The sequence below is a fragment of the Stylophora pistillata genome, chromosome 11 (genome assembly GCF_964205215.1).
Source record: "Stylophora pistillata chromosome 11, jaStyPist1.2, whole genome shotgun sequence".
Classification (NCBI taxonomy): Eukaryota; Metazoa; Cnidaria; class Anthozoa; order Scleractinia; family Pocilloporidae; genus Stylophora; species Stylophora pistillata.
The window spans coordinates 7,161,665-7,177,501 of NC_142529.1; the positions used below are offsets into that span (position 1 = coordinate 7,161,665).

At 38.6% G+C, this 15,837-nt stretch overlaps 2 protein-coding genes and 1 pseudogene across 3 annotated transcripts in view; all 3 read left to right on the top strand.

The window, feature by feature from the left end:
• The window catches only part of LOC111335307 (receptor-type tyrosine-protein phosphatase F), a 32,953-nt gene extending 29,751 nt beyond the window's left edge, over positions 1 to 3,202 (top strand). Inside the window, exons 29-31 of the mRNA XM_088737389.1 lie at positions 434 to 588; positions 1,475 to 1,610; positions 1,748 to 3,202. Coding sequence (XP_088593515.1) covers positions 434 to 588; positions 1,475 to 1,610; positions 1,748 to 1,828 — 372 coding nt within the window. The 3' untranslated portion in view covers positions 1,829 to 3,202. The remainder of the gene's footprint in view (positions 1 to 433; positions 589 to 1,474; positions 1,611 to 1,747) is intronic.
• LOC111344820 (uncharacterized) overlaps positions 1 to 15,837 on the top strand; it is a 101,474-nt gene that overhangs the window by 71,653 nt on the left and 13,984 nt on the right. The window lies entirely within an intron of this gene.
• LOC148719846 (neuropilin-1a-like) lies at positions 11,133 to 15,813 on the top strand (annotated as a pseudogene). The gene is made up of 4 exons (XR_015992895.1): positions 11,133 to 11,550; positions 13,508 to 13,815; positions 14,353 to 14,497; positions 15,111 to 15,813. The product of XR_015992895.1 is annotated as a neuropilin-1a-like (transcript).

Below are 15,837 nucleotides of genomic sequence, written 5' to 3' on the forward strand. Positions count from 1 at the left end.
TAAAGTAGATCAAGTTACCGAATTTATAATAACGTTTTCTTAATGATTATGACGTTGATAATGAGAAAGGTAATAATATACAGCTGTTTGAGAAAGGTCGTCGCAAAAAGGACAAAACTTCATGCGACAATCTCGTTAGGAAATCTTGGTATCCGGTAATCAATGAACTTTGATAATTCAAATGATGAATAAATGTATATTACCCTGCAATGTCTTGCCTTACATTGTCGTTTTGTGAGATTTCCCTGAGGTCAAGGATTTTTGACCTGACCACAACACCTTTCAGGGTTGTCCCGTGCACTTTTACCCTTTTCATTTTCCGACAACGAAACAGCTGTATACAATATAGAGTGATAACTTAAAATTGAGCTGGACTTGAAATAGGGTTCTTTCTAGTCACAGCGTAAAGTGCTGTTCATCTTTCTTTCCTCAGCCTTCCAAGAAGACAACATCTGTACAACACATACACTTTACAGAATGGGTCAACGAAGACTCGTGCCCAGATCCTCAGAAGATACTCGATCTCATGACAGCTGTACAGCAGTCTCAGCAACAATCAGGAAATGGCACCATAGTTTTTCAGTGCAGGCAAGAGAAAGATTTTAGTTTGAGTGGTGGGATCATGTTTACTGTCGGGACTCTCGACCGAATCGATATATCGGTCGTCATATCGGTCGAGACTCGGTCGAGACTCGGTCGAGACTCGGTCGAGACTCGGTCGAGACTCGGTCGAGACTCGGTCGAGACTCGGTCGATAGTCGATGATCTCGACCGATATACCGGTCGAGGGTACCTAGAGTAAACATGATCCGAATAGTGTCCGTTAATGACCATGTATCCTAATAGATAGAGTTTAAATTGCAACTATTCAATTACTTCTTTGGGGGGTCGCTTGAGAACAGGTGATGGATTTGTGATCGACAGTGAGATGCCTGAAATAGAAACTATGGACTTAGGTGCGCTGATTTCGTAACGTTTTTATCACAACTGTTCTGGAGTTTGAATTCTATTTCAAAAGATACAATTGTCAAGTTGTGGAAACTTCTATCACAAGTTTTGCTTTCTAAACGTTCAAATTTTATCAAGTATAAAGACCGAAGACGTGTTTCTTTAAAGTCCCAGTTCTTACCGTTACTGATGAGCTATTTTTTTGTTTACCGCGTTTCCACAGTCAAGATCAGGATATTAAAAGTTTTGAATTAAAATGCCAGAAAACAGAATGACTATTCTTTAGATTTAGAATTGAAAATGTAGATTCGACCCCGCTTATTTACTGGGACTTTTGAGAAACGAGGCAGTTTCCCGCAAAACCAACGAGGTTTTACATTTATGAATGATTGCGCTCCATTTCGTTCTGGGCCAAAAGTAATTATCCATCATAACAACACGCACTTTCCATAAAGCGAAGTTCCACTCCACTTTTGTATTATTGTATTTAGTAATAACTCAAGTGTATTATAACTTGCTTTTCCAGTGATGGTGTGGGTCGTAGCGGCTGTGTAGCTTCCATAATGTCAGTGATCGAACGAGTCAAAATTGAACAAACAGTTGATGTGTTTCAGACCATTAAACTCATTCGAGCCAAAAGGCCTGGTGCTGTGAACTCTCTGGTAAGGTTATCACCTTTCTTATTTACATTCACGTTCAGCTTTCAAATTTTGCACACAATGACTGGACAGTTTAATATTTCTCTCTACCATTCACTTATTTTGTTATTTTTTCTTTTTATCGAATTTTTATTTTTCAGGATCGCTATGTTTTCTGTTACAAGACAGTGTTAGCCTACCTGGATTCTTTTAACGCCTACTCAAACTTTTCGGATTGTTGAAGCGTCAACATGAAATAGTTATACTGTGGTAAACTGCTGCCCGGTACTAATAATATACACAAGTTAAATAACCCTTATCAGTTGCAAGCCTCTAAGCGCTTTACAATATGAAAGAGAAAAATATCTAACCTGCTCTTCAGTATTACTTATTTTATAGATCTCTACAGTTAAAACTTAAAAACAACTCTAGGAAATTTCCAAAAACATTTTTGAGAAATGCTTAAGTTAGCAAAGAGCTATCTTAATTAGATGGGTTTTTAGGTTCCGTTTAAATACATTCAAAGATCGATCTGAAGTAGAAATGGTCGGCTCCCTTTTGCACAGCGGCATCGTTGCGACAGTCAGACGGTCGGTAAAGGAATAAGTTACTTGGTTCGTCAATCTGTGTGAATCAGTCAGTTGAGCGGTCAGTAAGTCAGTTAGTCGGTCGATCAGTGGGTCGGAGAGTCGCTCGTTCAGCGAGGTGGTCAGTCAGCGAGTCCCGATCATTCTGAGCCGGTCGGGCTGTTGTATGGGTAAGGTACTTAGTTCGTCAGTGTGTGTGAATCGGTCAGTTGAGCGGTCAGTAAGTCACCAGTTGATAGGTCGTAAATCAATCTGTTTGTCAGTCAGTTATCTCGCACAGCAGTTGAGATTAAATTACACGATTTTATGTTAAATTTTCTAATCATCTCTACTCAGTTCGAATTCCTTTTTATGAAAAATTGTTCGAAACGTTTCTTGCAACTCAAAAATTGTAAAATGAATTTGGAAGTAACTAAGTAAATGCGAACTCAGCTAAAAAATTGCTAGCAAACAAGCAAGCGGAAAAAATTGATCTCTTTTGTATCCTATTAAGTAGTTAATATATTTTATAAAGTTTTTTCAACTCAACGTAGACATAGCCACATGGTCAATCTAGTTGTTTACTTGATTCTTATGGATATTTTTCTAAAGACAGCCACATAGAAAATTTTACTTTGTGTGTGTGTTTCTGGCTAGATGTCGCATGTTCAGGTTTAACTCGTAGACAATTAGCCACGAGAATAAGATAAGCTAAATTTTAATCCATTTTACATCCTTAACAAAAGGAACAATTATCTAGGAAACTATTTGAGGATATAAATATTTTTAATACAGATATGGACTATGATAACTCAAATAGGATTTAGATACGACAAGCGCGAGCTATAGTTTTAACAGTATTTAATGAATGAATGAAAAATTAGTGCATGAAAAGTCATGTCATAAAGGTAATGTCTACAGTATTACTTTAGGACCAACCTAAACTAATGAATTGACATTGGAAAGTTAATCTGTGTATTCTGAATCAGCAGGATAGTAGAGGAATAGTTTTTGGGTGTTTCACTAAAGGAATTCAGTTCCGAACCCTTATCCGTTGTATTTTGGCTTTTTCCAGGTCTCCTTTCGTTGTTGAGTGTAACGGGTTGAAGAGTAATATCTTTCTCGTTTCTCGTCACTTTGAAAAAAACGCAACGTCCGACCTTCGTTCTTTTATCTAAACGCGAACTAAACGTGAACTAAACGCGCATATCGAGCAACGGAAACATAGTTATTATTGACAATTCACCCAAACAACTCAAACACAAATACATTTGTGTTATGATTTCCAACTCTGAAGTAATTTTTGTCAACAAAGTTCAATTTGTGTTATCGAAAACTGCTGTTGTGTTCAGATTCAAAAGATAGTGGGGCACAGAAGTAAGATATCATGACCGCACCTGTTTGCTTATCAGTATGAGACACTAATTGATTCCTTGTGACGAGCAAGATCATTGCATCTGTTATTTTTAGGGATTCTAGTGTCAGTTCCCCGGAGCTGATAACGTTGAGTATCACTCTTATTACCCGTGTTTTGATCTCATTCAGTTTCAGGGGAGGACAGTAATTGATTTTCTTAGATGAGAGTGATAATTAAGTCCTTGAAGCTGCTGTCGTTGTCAATTTTTTGCGGCAGTTTTCGGCCTACAAGACACGGTCTAAATGATACGATGTGTTTTCGCTCAATGACCAGCCGACAGTAATTAATTTCTTCCACAAAGTTAGACTTTATCTCTGATTAGAACCAAGTCTGGAAAGTTAAGCGAACACCCACTTAAACAACTCTCTCTGCAGACAAAACAAGGTGTGATGCCTTTTATTCGGTTTATTTTGCAGTTCCATATCTTTCAGTAACGAAAACTATAAACAGGGCAAAAACGTGCTTACAGTATCTCTAGATCTCCGACCTTTGAAAAATTTTGGCGATCTTATGAGTTTATGTTAAAAGGATGAAGTTCAATTTTCCTTAGGTCGATCTCTCTCTTTTACACCGCGATTATCTAAATGCAACACATTAAAAATTAATCTTATATTGTACATCTTGTTATTTGTAAGGTTATTGGTCATGGACAGCCTTTCTTTGTTTTTGCTTTCTTCATGTTAAAAGGAAATAAGAGAAAAGTTTTTAAGGTGAAAGTGTTTTGGGCTGAGACTGAAAAAGTTAGGAATGAAAAGAAGAAGACGAAGATCAAAATGAGGAGGTTTTTTGTTTTTTAATTTTTTTTTTTATTTCATATCTTCCCCAAAATTCCTAGTACTTAATTTTATTGTAGGTTATTTCCTAAACAAATTTGTCGGAAAGGGATTCGCCCTGAGCTGGGTTTCAGAAGTAGGGTGTTTTTAATTTTTTATATTTTCGATTTTTTTTTTTTTTTTTGGGTTGAGCCAAGAGTCTGTAATGTGTTAGATCCCTAACATCAAAGCTCCATGCTGCAATTTAGTGGTTAGAAAAACCGCAAATACCAAAGATTAAAGAAGAGAGAAATCAAAACAGTAGAACGTCTCTCAAACTGTTTTAAACAGATATATCCTGTCATGTCAGAATGCTCTAGAGGCTTTGTTCAGCAGGAGAATACAGTCCTTTCATGAACGAGCTTTGAGGTGTTTGTTATCAATCTCAAGCAGATCGTATTGTCTTTTTCTTGTGGAGCTCAGGTACAGGATGCCTCCCGGCTGGAGACTTGACGAGATAGCAAAGGAACAGCAGCGTATGTTTACAAACAATCGCGTGGTTTGTTAATTTACAGCGGTAAAAGGCACTCTTACTATTTAACTGTAAGCTGATAGTCTAATTGTGGTGTCATATACCAACCTAATTGGCAACTCAACCCTAAACAGAGCTGTAGTTAACACGAGGAATATTGATCAAACTCACTGCACTACAGGAAAATTAATCCGTGAATTGCTCTTGACCTGGGAAAAGGAACTGGGCATCTGAGAACTGGTATCCTTTAAAGGCTTCCTCTGTGTTGAAACGTTTAGGATAATGCCACTGATGTAGGGCCTTTGTACAAGTCCTCGGACGATGTGATTATCGATACTGGCTTGTGTTCTGACAGTTACGCGCGGGTAGGCATCGAAGTAAATCCCTAAATGCAAGATTCAAAGATGATGTACCGTGTTTGCCTTATCCTTAGCATGCTGTGGATTACAGTGGCTGTAGATGGTAAGTGAAAAAATTCTTAAATTAAACGAGACTTACCTGTAAGTTGAAGTTTGATTGGGATTCTATCTTGTCATCAGTCAGGAACAAAGGAGTCACATGTCATGGGTGGGCATGTGACTCCTTCGTTCCTGGCTGATGACAAGATAGAATCTCAATCAAACTTCAACTTACAGGTAAGTCTCTTTTAATTTAAGAATTCTATCCTGTCATCAGTCATACGTCACTACGGAGTCACAAGAGAATTCAAAGCGTCCGAATGTGGGCCGAGTCTTACACATGACAAGTGGTCTAAGACGCCAAAGATGATCATTGTTATACTGAATGATAAAATGGTCAAAAGGCTAATACGCGATCCATTTATTCTGTGAATTCGCGGAGATAGGAATGTTCTAACGATAACAAGAACGAGAAAATAAGTGAATCATCGATATTACAAATCATTGGCAGTGTGCTGAGTTGTAAATTGGGCGTGGTCTAGGATATGGCTACCAAAGTTAGGATTAATGGGTTTATTGTAATGTCTGGCAGATGTTTCTACTCGCCACTATCCTCCCGCTTTTAGAATGTCTTGTATGGCGAGTCCTGACGATAAGGCGAATGACGAAGAGGCAGTCCTGCAACTGTGGGCTGAGTATTGCTCAGTATTAATACCGGCTTCCGTTAGCATGGATTTTATCCAGCGTCCAATCGTGGCTGGTGTGACGGGTTTGTACGGTTTCAATAGGCTAAAAAATAGCTTCGAGCCCTGGCGAAGGGGTCTGGTTTGCGTTAGGTAGTGTCGTATATGCGTAACCGGGCAGAGTTCTAGTTCAGACGGATAAGCCTTGACCTCGATATGCTCCAAATGATTGCCAGGTCTGATGTTTTTAGTTTTTCTTGTACTGAGAAGCGCAGCGTAGTGGACATATCTTGCATGAATCGGCTGTCGAGGTATACCAAAGTCTGACATCTTTGAGTAGTTGTTAAGGCGAGTAGCGTGACAAGCTTGAGAGTTAATCATTATTTCAATGTGAGTTACTCCAGACGGGGCATAATGCGGAAGTGGTCTAAAACTGTTCTGACGTCCCAGATGATTTGTGACGTGGTAACGATGGTTTCAGCTCGAAAATGCCTTTTAAGAAACGAATTACAAGTGGGTGCTCACCGAATGTTGATTTTTCCCCCAGTGATAAAGTAGTGGACAAGGCCGATCTTGCTTCGTTGATGATGCTGTAGCCAAGCCCTTGTTTATAAAGATAGGCGAGGAAAGCTAAGCCGTCCTGGACGTTTGCCTCAGATAGTTCAATTTTCCTTTTCTCGCAGAAGTCAGTCCATTGTTTCAAGTAGGATTTGTATTGCTTGGAAGTGGATTTTCGCCATGAAGCCATGATTACGATAGTGTCATCCGAGAGTCCTGTTCCAGTCAACTGTTGTGTGATAGCAGGCAGAGTAACAGGGTTAGATTTTTGTGCAGTGGATGTATTTCGTCTGGTCGTCCCGGAAGTGTTAGAAGGCGTTTGTGCGGACCCACTGATAAAGGCAGTTTTACACACATCTGCATGGCCTTGGGGAACCAAGCTTGGGTTGGCCAGTCTGGTAGCACTACTACCTCGGTTGCTTTTTGTTGCTCTACTTGTTGTAAAAACATTCTTATCACGCTGAAAGGAGGGAATGCATAAAATGTTATTTGAGATATATCCATAGTCAGTGCGTCAATTGCCATCGCCCCCGGGTCAGGTCTGAACGAGACATAATGTGAAAATTGGGCATTGACTCGTGAGGCAAACAAATCAACCTCAGGGAGGTAATCTAAGGTATTTAATGCTTTAGTCAATATTGCTTTGTCGATCATCCACTCTGTGTTTGTATTGGTCTTCAATACAAATACAAATAATAACGGCATCTGCCGTTATATTTTCTACCCCTGGGATATGAATTGCGCTAAGCCAACTATGACGGGTTATGCACCATTCCCATATTCTTTTAGCGAGGTTTTCGCAATCCCAAGAGTGACTGGTTCCCATATGATTAATAACAGTGATAGCTGTTGTGCAGTAAATGGCTTGAACCCGTGGGTAACATGTGAAGGTGTAGTCTGATCGTCCGGGTGAGTGTAGTCCTGAGAAGGACTGTTGTCGGTGGTAGTGACTGACGTTTCGACAACCTGTGCGGAAGTCATCATCAGAGTGATAGCTGTTGTGTTATCAATGCGCAATCTGATGTGGGTGTTGCGTAAATGCTAGCGGTAAGTTTGTAGCCCAAGAAAAGCAGCAAAAAGTTAAAGATAATTGATATGGTGGCGTAGTTCTTCTACCGGCCAGGAACCACCTCTATTGTTCTCTTTATAGACAGCCCCCCAACCAGTGCGTGACGCATCTGTTGTAAGGGAGAGTGTGACTTATTACATTTTTGGCGTTAATCACGTTTTCTAACCACCATGTCAATTTGCCTATGGCCTCCGTAGATAGGGAGGTATGTTTATCGAAATCGCCGTGATGCTCTTTAAGAGAGGTAGTTTTGTCTCTTTCCAAATGTCGGAAATACAGGGGACCGTACATTACTCCTGGGAAAGTGGAGATGATTTTCCCTATTATTTGAGCGGCTTCGCGAATGGTCGGTGATTCTGAGCAGGAAAACGTCAAACAATCCGCTCTAAGCGTAAAAGCTTTTTCGGGAGTGAGTCTAATGGTCATGTCGGCCGAGTTAATAATAAAACCCAAAAGGGCAATTTCCTTCGAAGGAGTGAAGACGGATTTGATTGGATGAATAATGAATCCTAATCTGTCAAACAGAAGGAATGTTGGCAATGAAAGAATCAACCAAAACCACAAGAACAGGTAAGACACGACATTTATTTAAACTTTGCATTGACAAACTTCAAAGCCTGACTGTAGACTTAACGTTATTTTCCGACCAATTTTACTCTTTCAAAGTGAAACTCCACATTTAGTTATATTTCAAAATTAAAAACCTCTGGAAAATTACTTGAGTTTTCCGTTTTGTAAAGCCAAAACGCGCCAAATTTACCCTGTTTCAAAAAAGACTTAGAAAAAAAATCCAAATTTTGAAAACAAGACTACTAGTCTCTGCAGAGTCCTATTGTTATCGCTATTGTTTTAATTGAACAAAGACTGAATTCATAATTAAAGTATGGGGTTATATGGTACTCTTGCCTCTTCCGCAGCATGGCTTAATAAAGCAATAGGATCAATATTTTGGGCCAGAAGTGTTTTAGATCTTTCGGAAATATAGTCAATGAATGGCTCAGATGACTTAAGCAGTGCGAAGGAAGCCTTCTGAAGGGTTCCCTGTATATTCTGTAGGCGTTTGTCTGCTTGTTTCTGGTGGTTTGCTAATTGACCCCAGATTTCCTTGTTGACCTGAGCTACGTGGAGTCACAGTTTTCGGGCTGAGCATGCTTTTCGAGCCGTGGTTTTAGCTTTTCTGGCGGTAAAGTTATTCCCCAGCGTTTATTCGCAATGTTTGCTAGGCTTTGGTTGATTTCCGGCCCAACTCAAACGGAGTTGGCAAATCCTGCTTCGAGACTTTTGATAAATTCATCAGGCTCATTGGCCGTTTGGGTTGGCGACTCATCCTCGGCGGAGGTACCCGAAGGATTGATCAAATCGTCGATATCTTGGTCCGAAGCTGTGGTGCTGAGCACATCAAAGTCGCGTCGACGTTTTGGCGCGGGTTCGGATTCTTCATCCTCCACGTCGTATTGTTGTGTACAACGTTGGGGAGGCTCCCCGCGAGCAACAAAATGTTCGAGGAGTGTTGCTATAGAGCTCATAGATTTGTTCATTTCTGCGAGGGTCTCTCGTAGCGTTTCAGTGCCTGGTTGGCTAGTTATTTCAATTTCGGCAGATTGTCTACAATGGTCAGGTTGACGCCCGAAAAGCCAGGTTGGCCTGTGATTTCGGCTTCAACGACTATTTGCATTGCCTCGTTGGCCATGATAATAATAACAGTCGGCTAGATTTCTGTAAAAAACTAAGATAACAAAATGAGCAGAGGGTAAAGAGATGATATAGGCTGGGTATATACTCACTACAAAAGGTTTGAATACTGGACCACGGTGGTTCTGAACTGCAGGCTAAGAAAGGGAACGTACAATGGCTAGATAAGCAAGCGCGCGTGCTTCTTATGTGACTCCGTAGTGACGTATGACTGATGACAGGATAGAATCCCGCGCAAACGAACGACCTTGACCATGACTAATTCCTCTGGGAAGTGCGGAAGCTGATTGGCTAGAGTTAATTAGGGTTCAAGTGGGAGGCGGGGCTCACCAGCCAAGCGTGGAACTCGCGGTAAATTCTTAGAGCTGATTTTCTCTTGCTTTATTTTAGATGCGAAAATTAAAATTCTTCCACCTCCAGCTGATACAGGTTTTAAGCTATCGCTTTGAAACTTTCAGATCTAATGGACAATGCTATAGACTCAAAAAGTGTGTGAGGAATTTTCCGATTTCCTTTTGTAACTAATTTTATGTCAGTTTCTTTGAGTAAATCGCGCTTAAGACTCGACTTTAACTTTGAAATGCAATAATTCCGCTAATACGAGACATATACAAATTTCCTCACACACGTTTTTAGGTCTTTTATCTGTCAATCAGATGCAATAAAAAGGAAGTAAATATTTAACAACGCAAAGGGGCTGGAGCTTCAGCAGTAAACTCGATACCTCTGAGTTCGAGAGCAAAAATTTTAATCGCCTTTTGAAATTTGATTAACTAAAATCTTTTATAAGATAATTTAGTCTTTTAGCTTTAATTCGATATATAACTTGACTTTGTAGCGAAAATACTCGCGCGACTAGAATTTTTTCTGTGGGCACCTCGTTTTCCTTTACCGAGACCTTAAGCAGAGATTTATGTCATTTGCATCATAAGAAATTATCACTTTCCTTCAGCTCTGCATGAGCAAGATGTAATGGAATATTTAAAGCTGGACTCTGGATCTGAAGGTCCAGTCTCTCGCCCTGGCTTTGCATTGTATTCTGAGGCTGGAAGCTTTCCTCTCATATTTTCCCTGAGGAATATACAGTTAAATGGATGCTGAACATAAAACACTTGCTTTAGTGGACTAGTTCCTTTTTCTGTTATGTTTTTATCATGTAAACCAGGGCCCAGTTGTTTAAAGGGAGCGGATAATGCTGTAACCTCCAAAGGTGGAGTGAAGTAGACAATCCAAGTGCACAGTAGAAATCAAAGTTTAAATAAATGCAATTGGTAATCAAAATTATAAATTGGTAAAAGAAAATCAGCGTGAAATCATGTTGAACAAATGGTTGAAAGGGTGAAGTTGTGATGAAAGTTGCAAAGTTATGATTGAAGGTTGTGACTGAGTTTGTATGGCTAAATTTGCAGTTTGAACTTAAAGAAAATACAGCAGAAACTAAACTAAGAAAAATACCCTGGGAAATGTTACACTGTAACCTAACTAACATTAAAGTAATTATAAAGAGAACTAAATGCAAGAAATAAACCACAACAATACAGACAAAAGGGAAATATCATAAATGTAAAGTAGACTTAGACTACTTTCTTTAGTCTAGTTCCTAGTGGTAGCAGATAACTTGTTGATAGTAGGTAATTTGTTGATAACAGCAGCAGCAAATAACGGTTGGGGAAATGTGAAATAAGATATCTAATACATATTCTTACATGAAATTATCATTAAGTGACAAAGGATTAATTGTTAAAAATAAATAGGAACAAAACGTAAATGGAAAGACTCAAACTACGCATTTTGAAACTAACAATGCCATCTAACTGATAACTCACTATTCAGCAGACAATCTTAACAAAATGTGCTGTGCTGTCCGCTGGGTGGATGGAATTTATCCAGTGGATAGCATTATTCAATCTCTGAATAACCAGGGCTGGGAAGATAGACAGTGTCCTACACTCAAGTGTGTTGTGATCTCCAGTAGCAGTGTTAGCCATCTGGCTCCATGTAACACTGTCATACCGTTGTGTAACAGTAGTAGGGTAAACATTAGTTCTTGTTTATTTTTCATGCAAAAGCTGAAATTGTTTTGTGATTCTCTATAGGCACAGTATCTGCTAATGGAGGGATTACCAATCCCAGGTGTGGTGATAAGCAGAGTTATAGTCTACCAAGAGGACAAGGTGTATCCTTTTTCTGTCCTCCTGTTTTATTTGGGAGATATGTGACAGTAAGGAGTTTAAGAACTGGTGCAGCCTCTGACCACTTCACACTTTGTGAAGTTGAAGTTTATTCTGAAAGGAGAGGTAACATATCTTATGTAAAAAAGTGTCAGTACCGTAGTACATATATCTTATTAACCAAGCGCAAGGGCCGTACTGGGAGAATATCCGGGCCCGAGGTCTTGACAGTACGGACCTCGCTGCGCTCGGTCCGTACAAAAAAGACTGAGGGCCGATATTCTTCCAGTACAGTCCCGAGAAAGCTTGGTTAATAAGAGATTTATTATACGACTGAAGTTCAAAGGGACACAAGTGCGGTATCATTCGGGACCATTCGGGACAGTGCCCGGTCCAATACTTAGAGAATATTGGACCGGCGATAGAGCATTTTGATTGGTTGATTTTAGTTATTGGCCCTCTGACTGCCCGAGTCGTGTAATAATTATGTTTATTCGCAAATTTAAATGAACGTCGAAAATTCGTACATTGGCCACACGGCCTCGGACAATGAATATAAGTGAGGTTTTCTGAAAATTACAAACAAAAGAAGGCATTAAGCTCCAAATACCTCCCCGACCAACAAAAACCAAATATCGACTCACCGAACCGTTCACTTTTAGCCAAAGAAAAGCACAATAACTTCTCTCAAACTCTCTCCTATATAAAAAATGAAAACACTTGCTCACCCGAGCACATGGCGATTCAAGCTTAAAGGTGTCATGTGACTAATGAAATCTCCCAAGGGAGTCGGGAGTGACAAATAGCATTATATGTTTGACAAACTCACACTGATTGAAGTCTCAAGTTATTGCACAGAGGAGTTATAATACTTATGTACGCTAGTTCCTGGGTTTTTTCTACATGCATTAATTGCCTTTATGATCTTGGTGATTTTCTGAAGATGACTGATGAGCTCTGTTGTTATGGTTGAACCTGTGTATATATTGTATATTTTGAACTTTATTCGGTAAACTGAAACTCCTTGTAGGCTCAATCTTACTGCCATTTTCTTCAATTTTACTTTCCATGCATTTACTATTAGAGTATGGAGAATGTTAATTTACCCCCACCATTTCAAATCAATTCTCAATTTGTGTTAGAATTAGTTAGAGGGCTTTAAATCTGCTGTAGTTGCAAATGCACGTAAAACTTTTATGCCATGTAGGTTCTCATAATACCTTACCCTACAGTAAAACCATTCCTCAGGTCTTTACTCTAAAATATTTATGTGACAGTTCTTCTGCTGTTCTTTTATCTGAAATGGAAAACTATGGTACAATGTTGAACATAGTTTAATGTCGCATTATATGTAGTTAAAGTCCAGCGCTAGAGACTGAAAAAAAAAAAACTTAGATTAATACATCTGATTATATTTGTAAATGAAAACCACTGATAGCATCACTGAATGATTTTATTTTAACTGAGTCCTACATGTAGTTGAGTAATTTGTAAGTTTAAGTAAACTATTTATTTAGAGAAGCCGAAAAGCTATCAAAGTTGAAGCCCTCATACAATACATATGATAATTATACTAACACGGCTGTAGGTATCAATAAGTAAAAAGAAAAACACTATTTATTTATTAAAATAGAAGAACAGAGAGGAGTTCTTCATTTTTTAACAAATTCTCCTGGTCAACACCTTAGGAAATTAAATGAATCACATTATTGAATAAAATCTCGCATTCTGATTGGTTAACGAAGTGAGGTATATAGCGTGGAATTGCGAGTTCAAAAGGAGGCTAAGTGATACTGTTTGGCATCTAGTACGTAAACATAACAATTTTAAGTAATGCTGTTTCCTTTTTTTTCTCATTTTTATTCAGTTATGCGATTCAATGAAAATCCATTACTTCACTTATGAATTCCCCATTAAATTGCACTTGAAAACCGATATCGCAGTCATCGCTTCGCGATTGCATACAATTAAATCAAACATGCAATTTAAATTATGATCAGTAGGTTTGCTGACTACCTCTCGTGTGTTGCATGACATTGCTTTTTAATTAATCAATTAATTATTTTATTATAACTGATTTCAGCTTGCCAAATGCAGGCCCTTGGTGTGGCTAGCACCGACACACTCCCTGATGCCAGCTTCTCAGCATCAAGTGAAAGCATAAATTTTGAAGCTTTTAAAGGTCGACTGAACACAAATGGGGGATGTCTACCCAGCAGAAATGACAAACCTGATGATTATTTGCAAATTGATCTGCAGTATGAGTTTCTTATTTGTGCTGTAGCTACCCAAGGGATGTCAACTTCTGATGGTTGGACAACAGAGTACAAGTTACAGCTATCCTTTGACGGTTCCACTTTTGTGACCTAAAAGGAAAACAATGTTGACAAGGTTGGTGGAAAAAAACCCAGCAGAGCTAGATGTCATACAGAGCTGTACAAGATATCTTAGGTGGTGTACTAAAGGCATATTTTGAAAGTTAAGGCTTGAGTCTCTGAACTCTAAGCTGTGGAAAAAGCTGGGGGATTGGTTAATGTGTTCTTAGACTTTAACAGAAGGCCACAATTTTACATACATTTCTCCTCATCATAGAAAAAAGCTTACTATTTTGGGTGGACATACAATGCACCATGCATGTCTCTAACAGCAAGGAACTATGATGACTTGTAAATGTTATAAGCTAGGCATCCTAATTATATAATGTAAATTGGATGATTACCTTCTAAAGTAGAAAAAAGGGAGCAACTCTGGATACTTCTAAGCACAGTGGCATCTTTCGTTGTCTAGCCAGAGCATGCACTGGCAGCTGGCTGCTCATAGCTCAGGGATGTAATGATGACATTGTTCTAGTCTGCTTGCCATCAACATTAAAATTGCAATTAGTCTACAGTTAAATTATCAATTTATATTTTCATATAATTGTTGTAGATTTTCAATGGCAATTCTGGAAGAAATGACATTTTCAAACATAATCTGAGAGATATTAGGGCAAGGTACATCCGTTTCCAGCCCATCAAGTTTCAAAGAGATAAGACTTTGAGAGTAGAGGTGTATGGAGTACTTATGTCTCAAGGTAACAATTTTTTTATTCCTGATATCATCATATTTTTACATTCTGCTATTTTTTAATAAGGCTCTGGTGTAATGGTTAATTTATAAGGTAGCCTCTTTGGTTGTTAGATATATAGTCTAACTTTTGTGAACACTCCCTGTGGGCAAACATTATGTAAGCAGAACTAAGAAGTGCCATTTTCCAGAAAAAGGCCTTAACCAGTATGACTCCCAATGATGGAGGTGGGTGTGTATTTGTGCCTATGTTAGATGGTGGTGGTACTCTGTTCTAAGGTGGTCTACAAATGGAAAGTTGATCTGTTTAAGTAAGTTTTGGGATACTTAAATTGTTTTCCCATAGACATAATGAAGTACATATGTTGCTCCCAACAGTTCCTAAGACTTCATAAATTAATGCTTTTATAACAATGTGCTACTGGAAGAGAAGCTTAATGTACAGTAGGCCAGGTTGAATTTAATGATTAATACCTCATTTATTGATCTTTATACACACAGAATGAAGAATATTACAAGCATTGTTGTTATTATCATTATTATTATTTACTTTTATATATTATTATGATCATCATCATTATTGTTTCTATCATTCAATTAACATTCCATCTTAATTTAAGTTCCCTCACAAGCACCTAGCAACTTGACTTTGACTTCACGCTCCTCTACAAGTATCACAGCGTCCTGGCAGTTACCTCCTGCATATTCTAGACATGGAATCATTACAGGATTCAAGTCAAATTGTTCTACAAAAAGAAAGGGTTTAGGGGGTCAATGAATGTGTTAACTATCAATAGTGGAACAACCTTTTCTGAAGATATTACTGGTCTGGATAAGTACACAGAATATGAATTTCAAGTGTTGGCTTTTACATCTCATGGAGATGGACCAAAGAGTTCTGCTGTGGTGGAAATAACAATGAGAAATGGAGAAAAACTTGTTTGTTTCTGGAAGTTGTAATTCCACTCATTGGTAAATTTTTAAGAGCCTATCATAAGGTTGGGTTGGAACGTTCAGGTGCTGTAATATGTTTGACTTTGTATATTATATGCTGAAATCCTCATTACTCCCATAGATCTAATCTTTAAATTTCCTTATACCTGAGTCAAGATAATGCAAACTTGTTATCAGTTGACTGTTTTACCTTAATTTGGATCAATGTCAGTATTTAAGCAACTGCGCGCCCACCCCTCCCCTAACCCAACATTAACCCTGACTTGCTATCAGTTTACTGTTGTTGGGTGATACGTGCTCAACGGGAGATGAAAAAACGCGAAGCTCTACTCCATGGAGTACCCTATGGAGTAACTACATGACGTACCCTTTAAAATCGTGTATTGGTCAAAT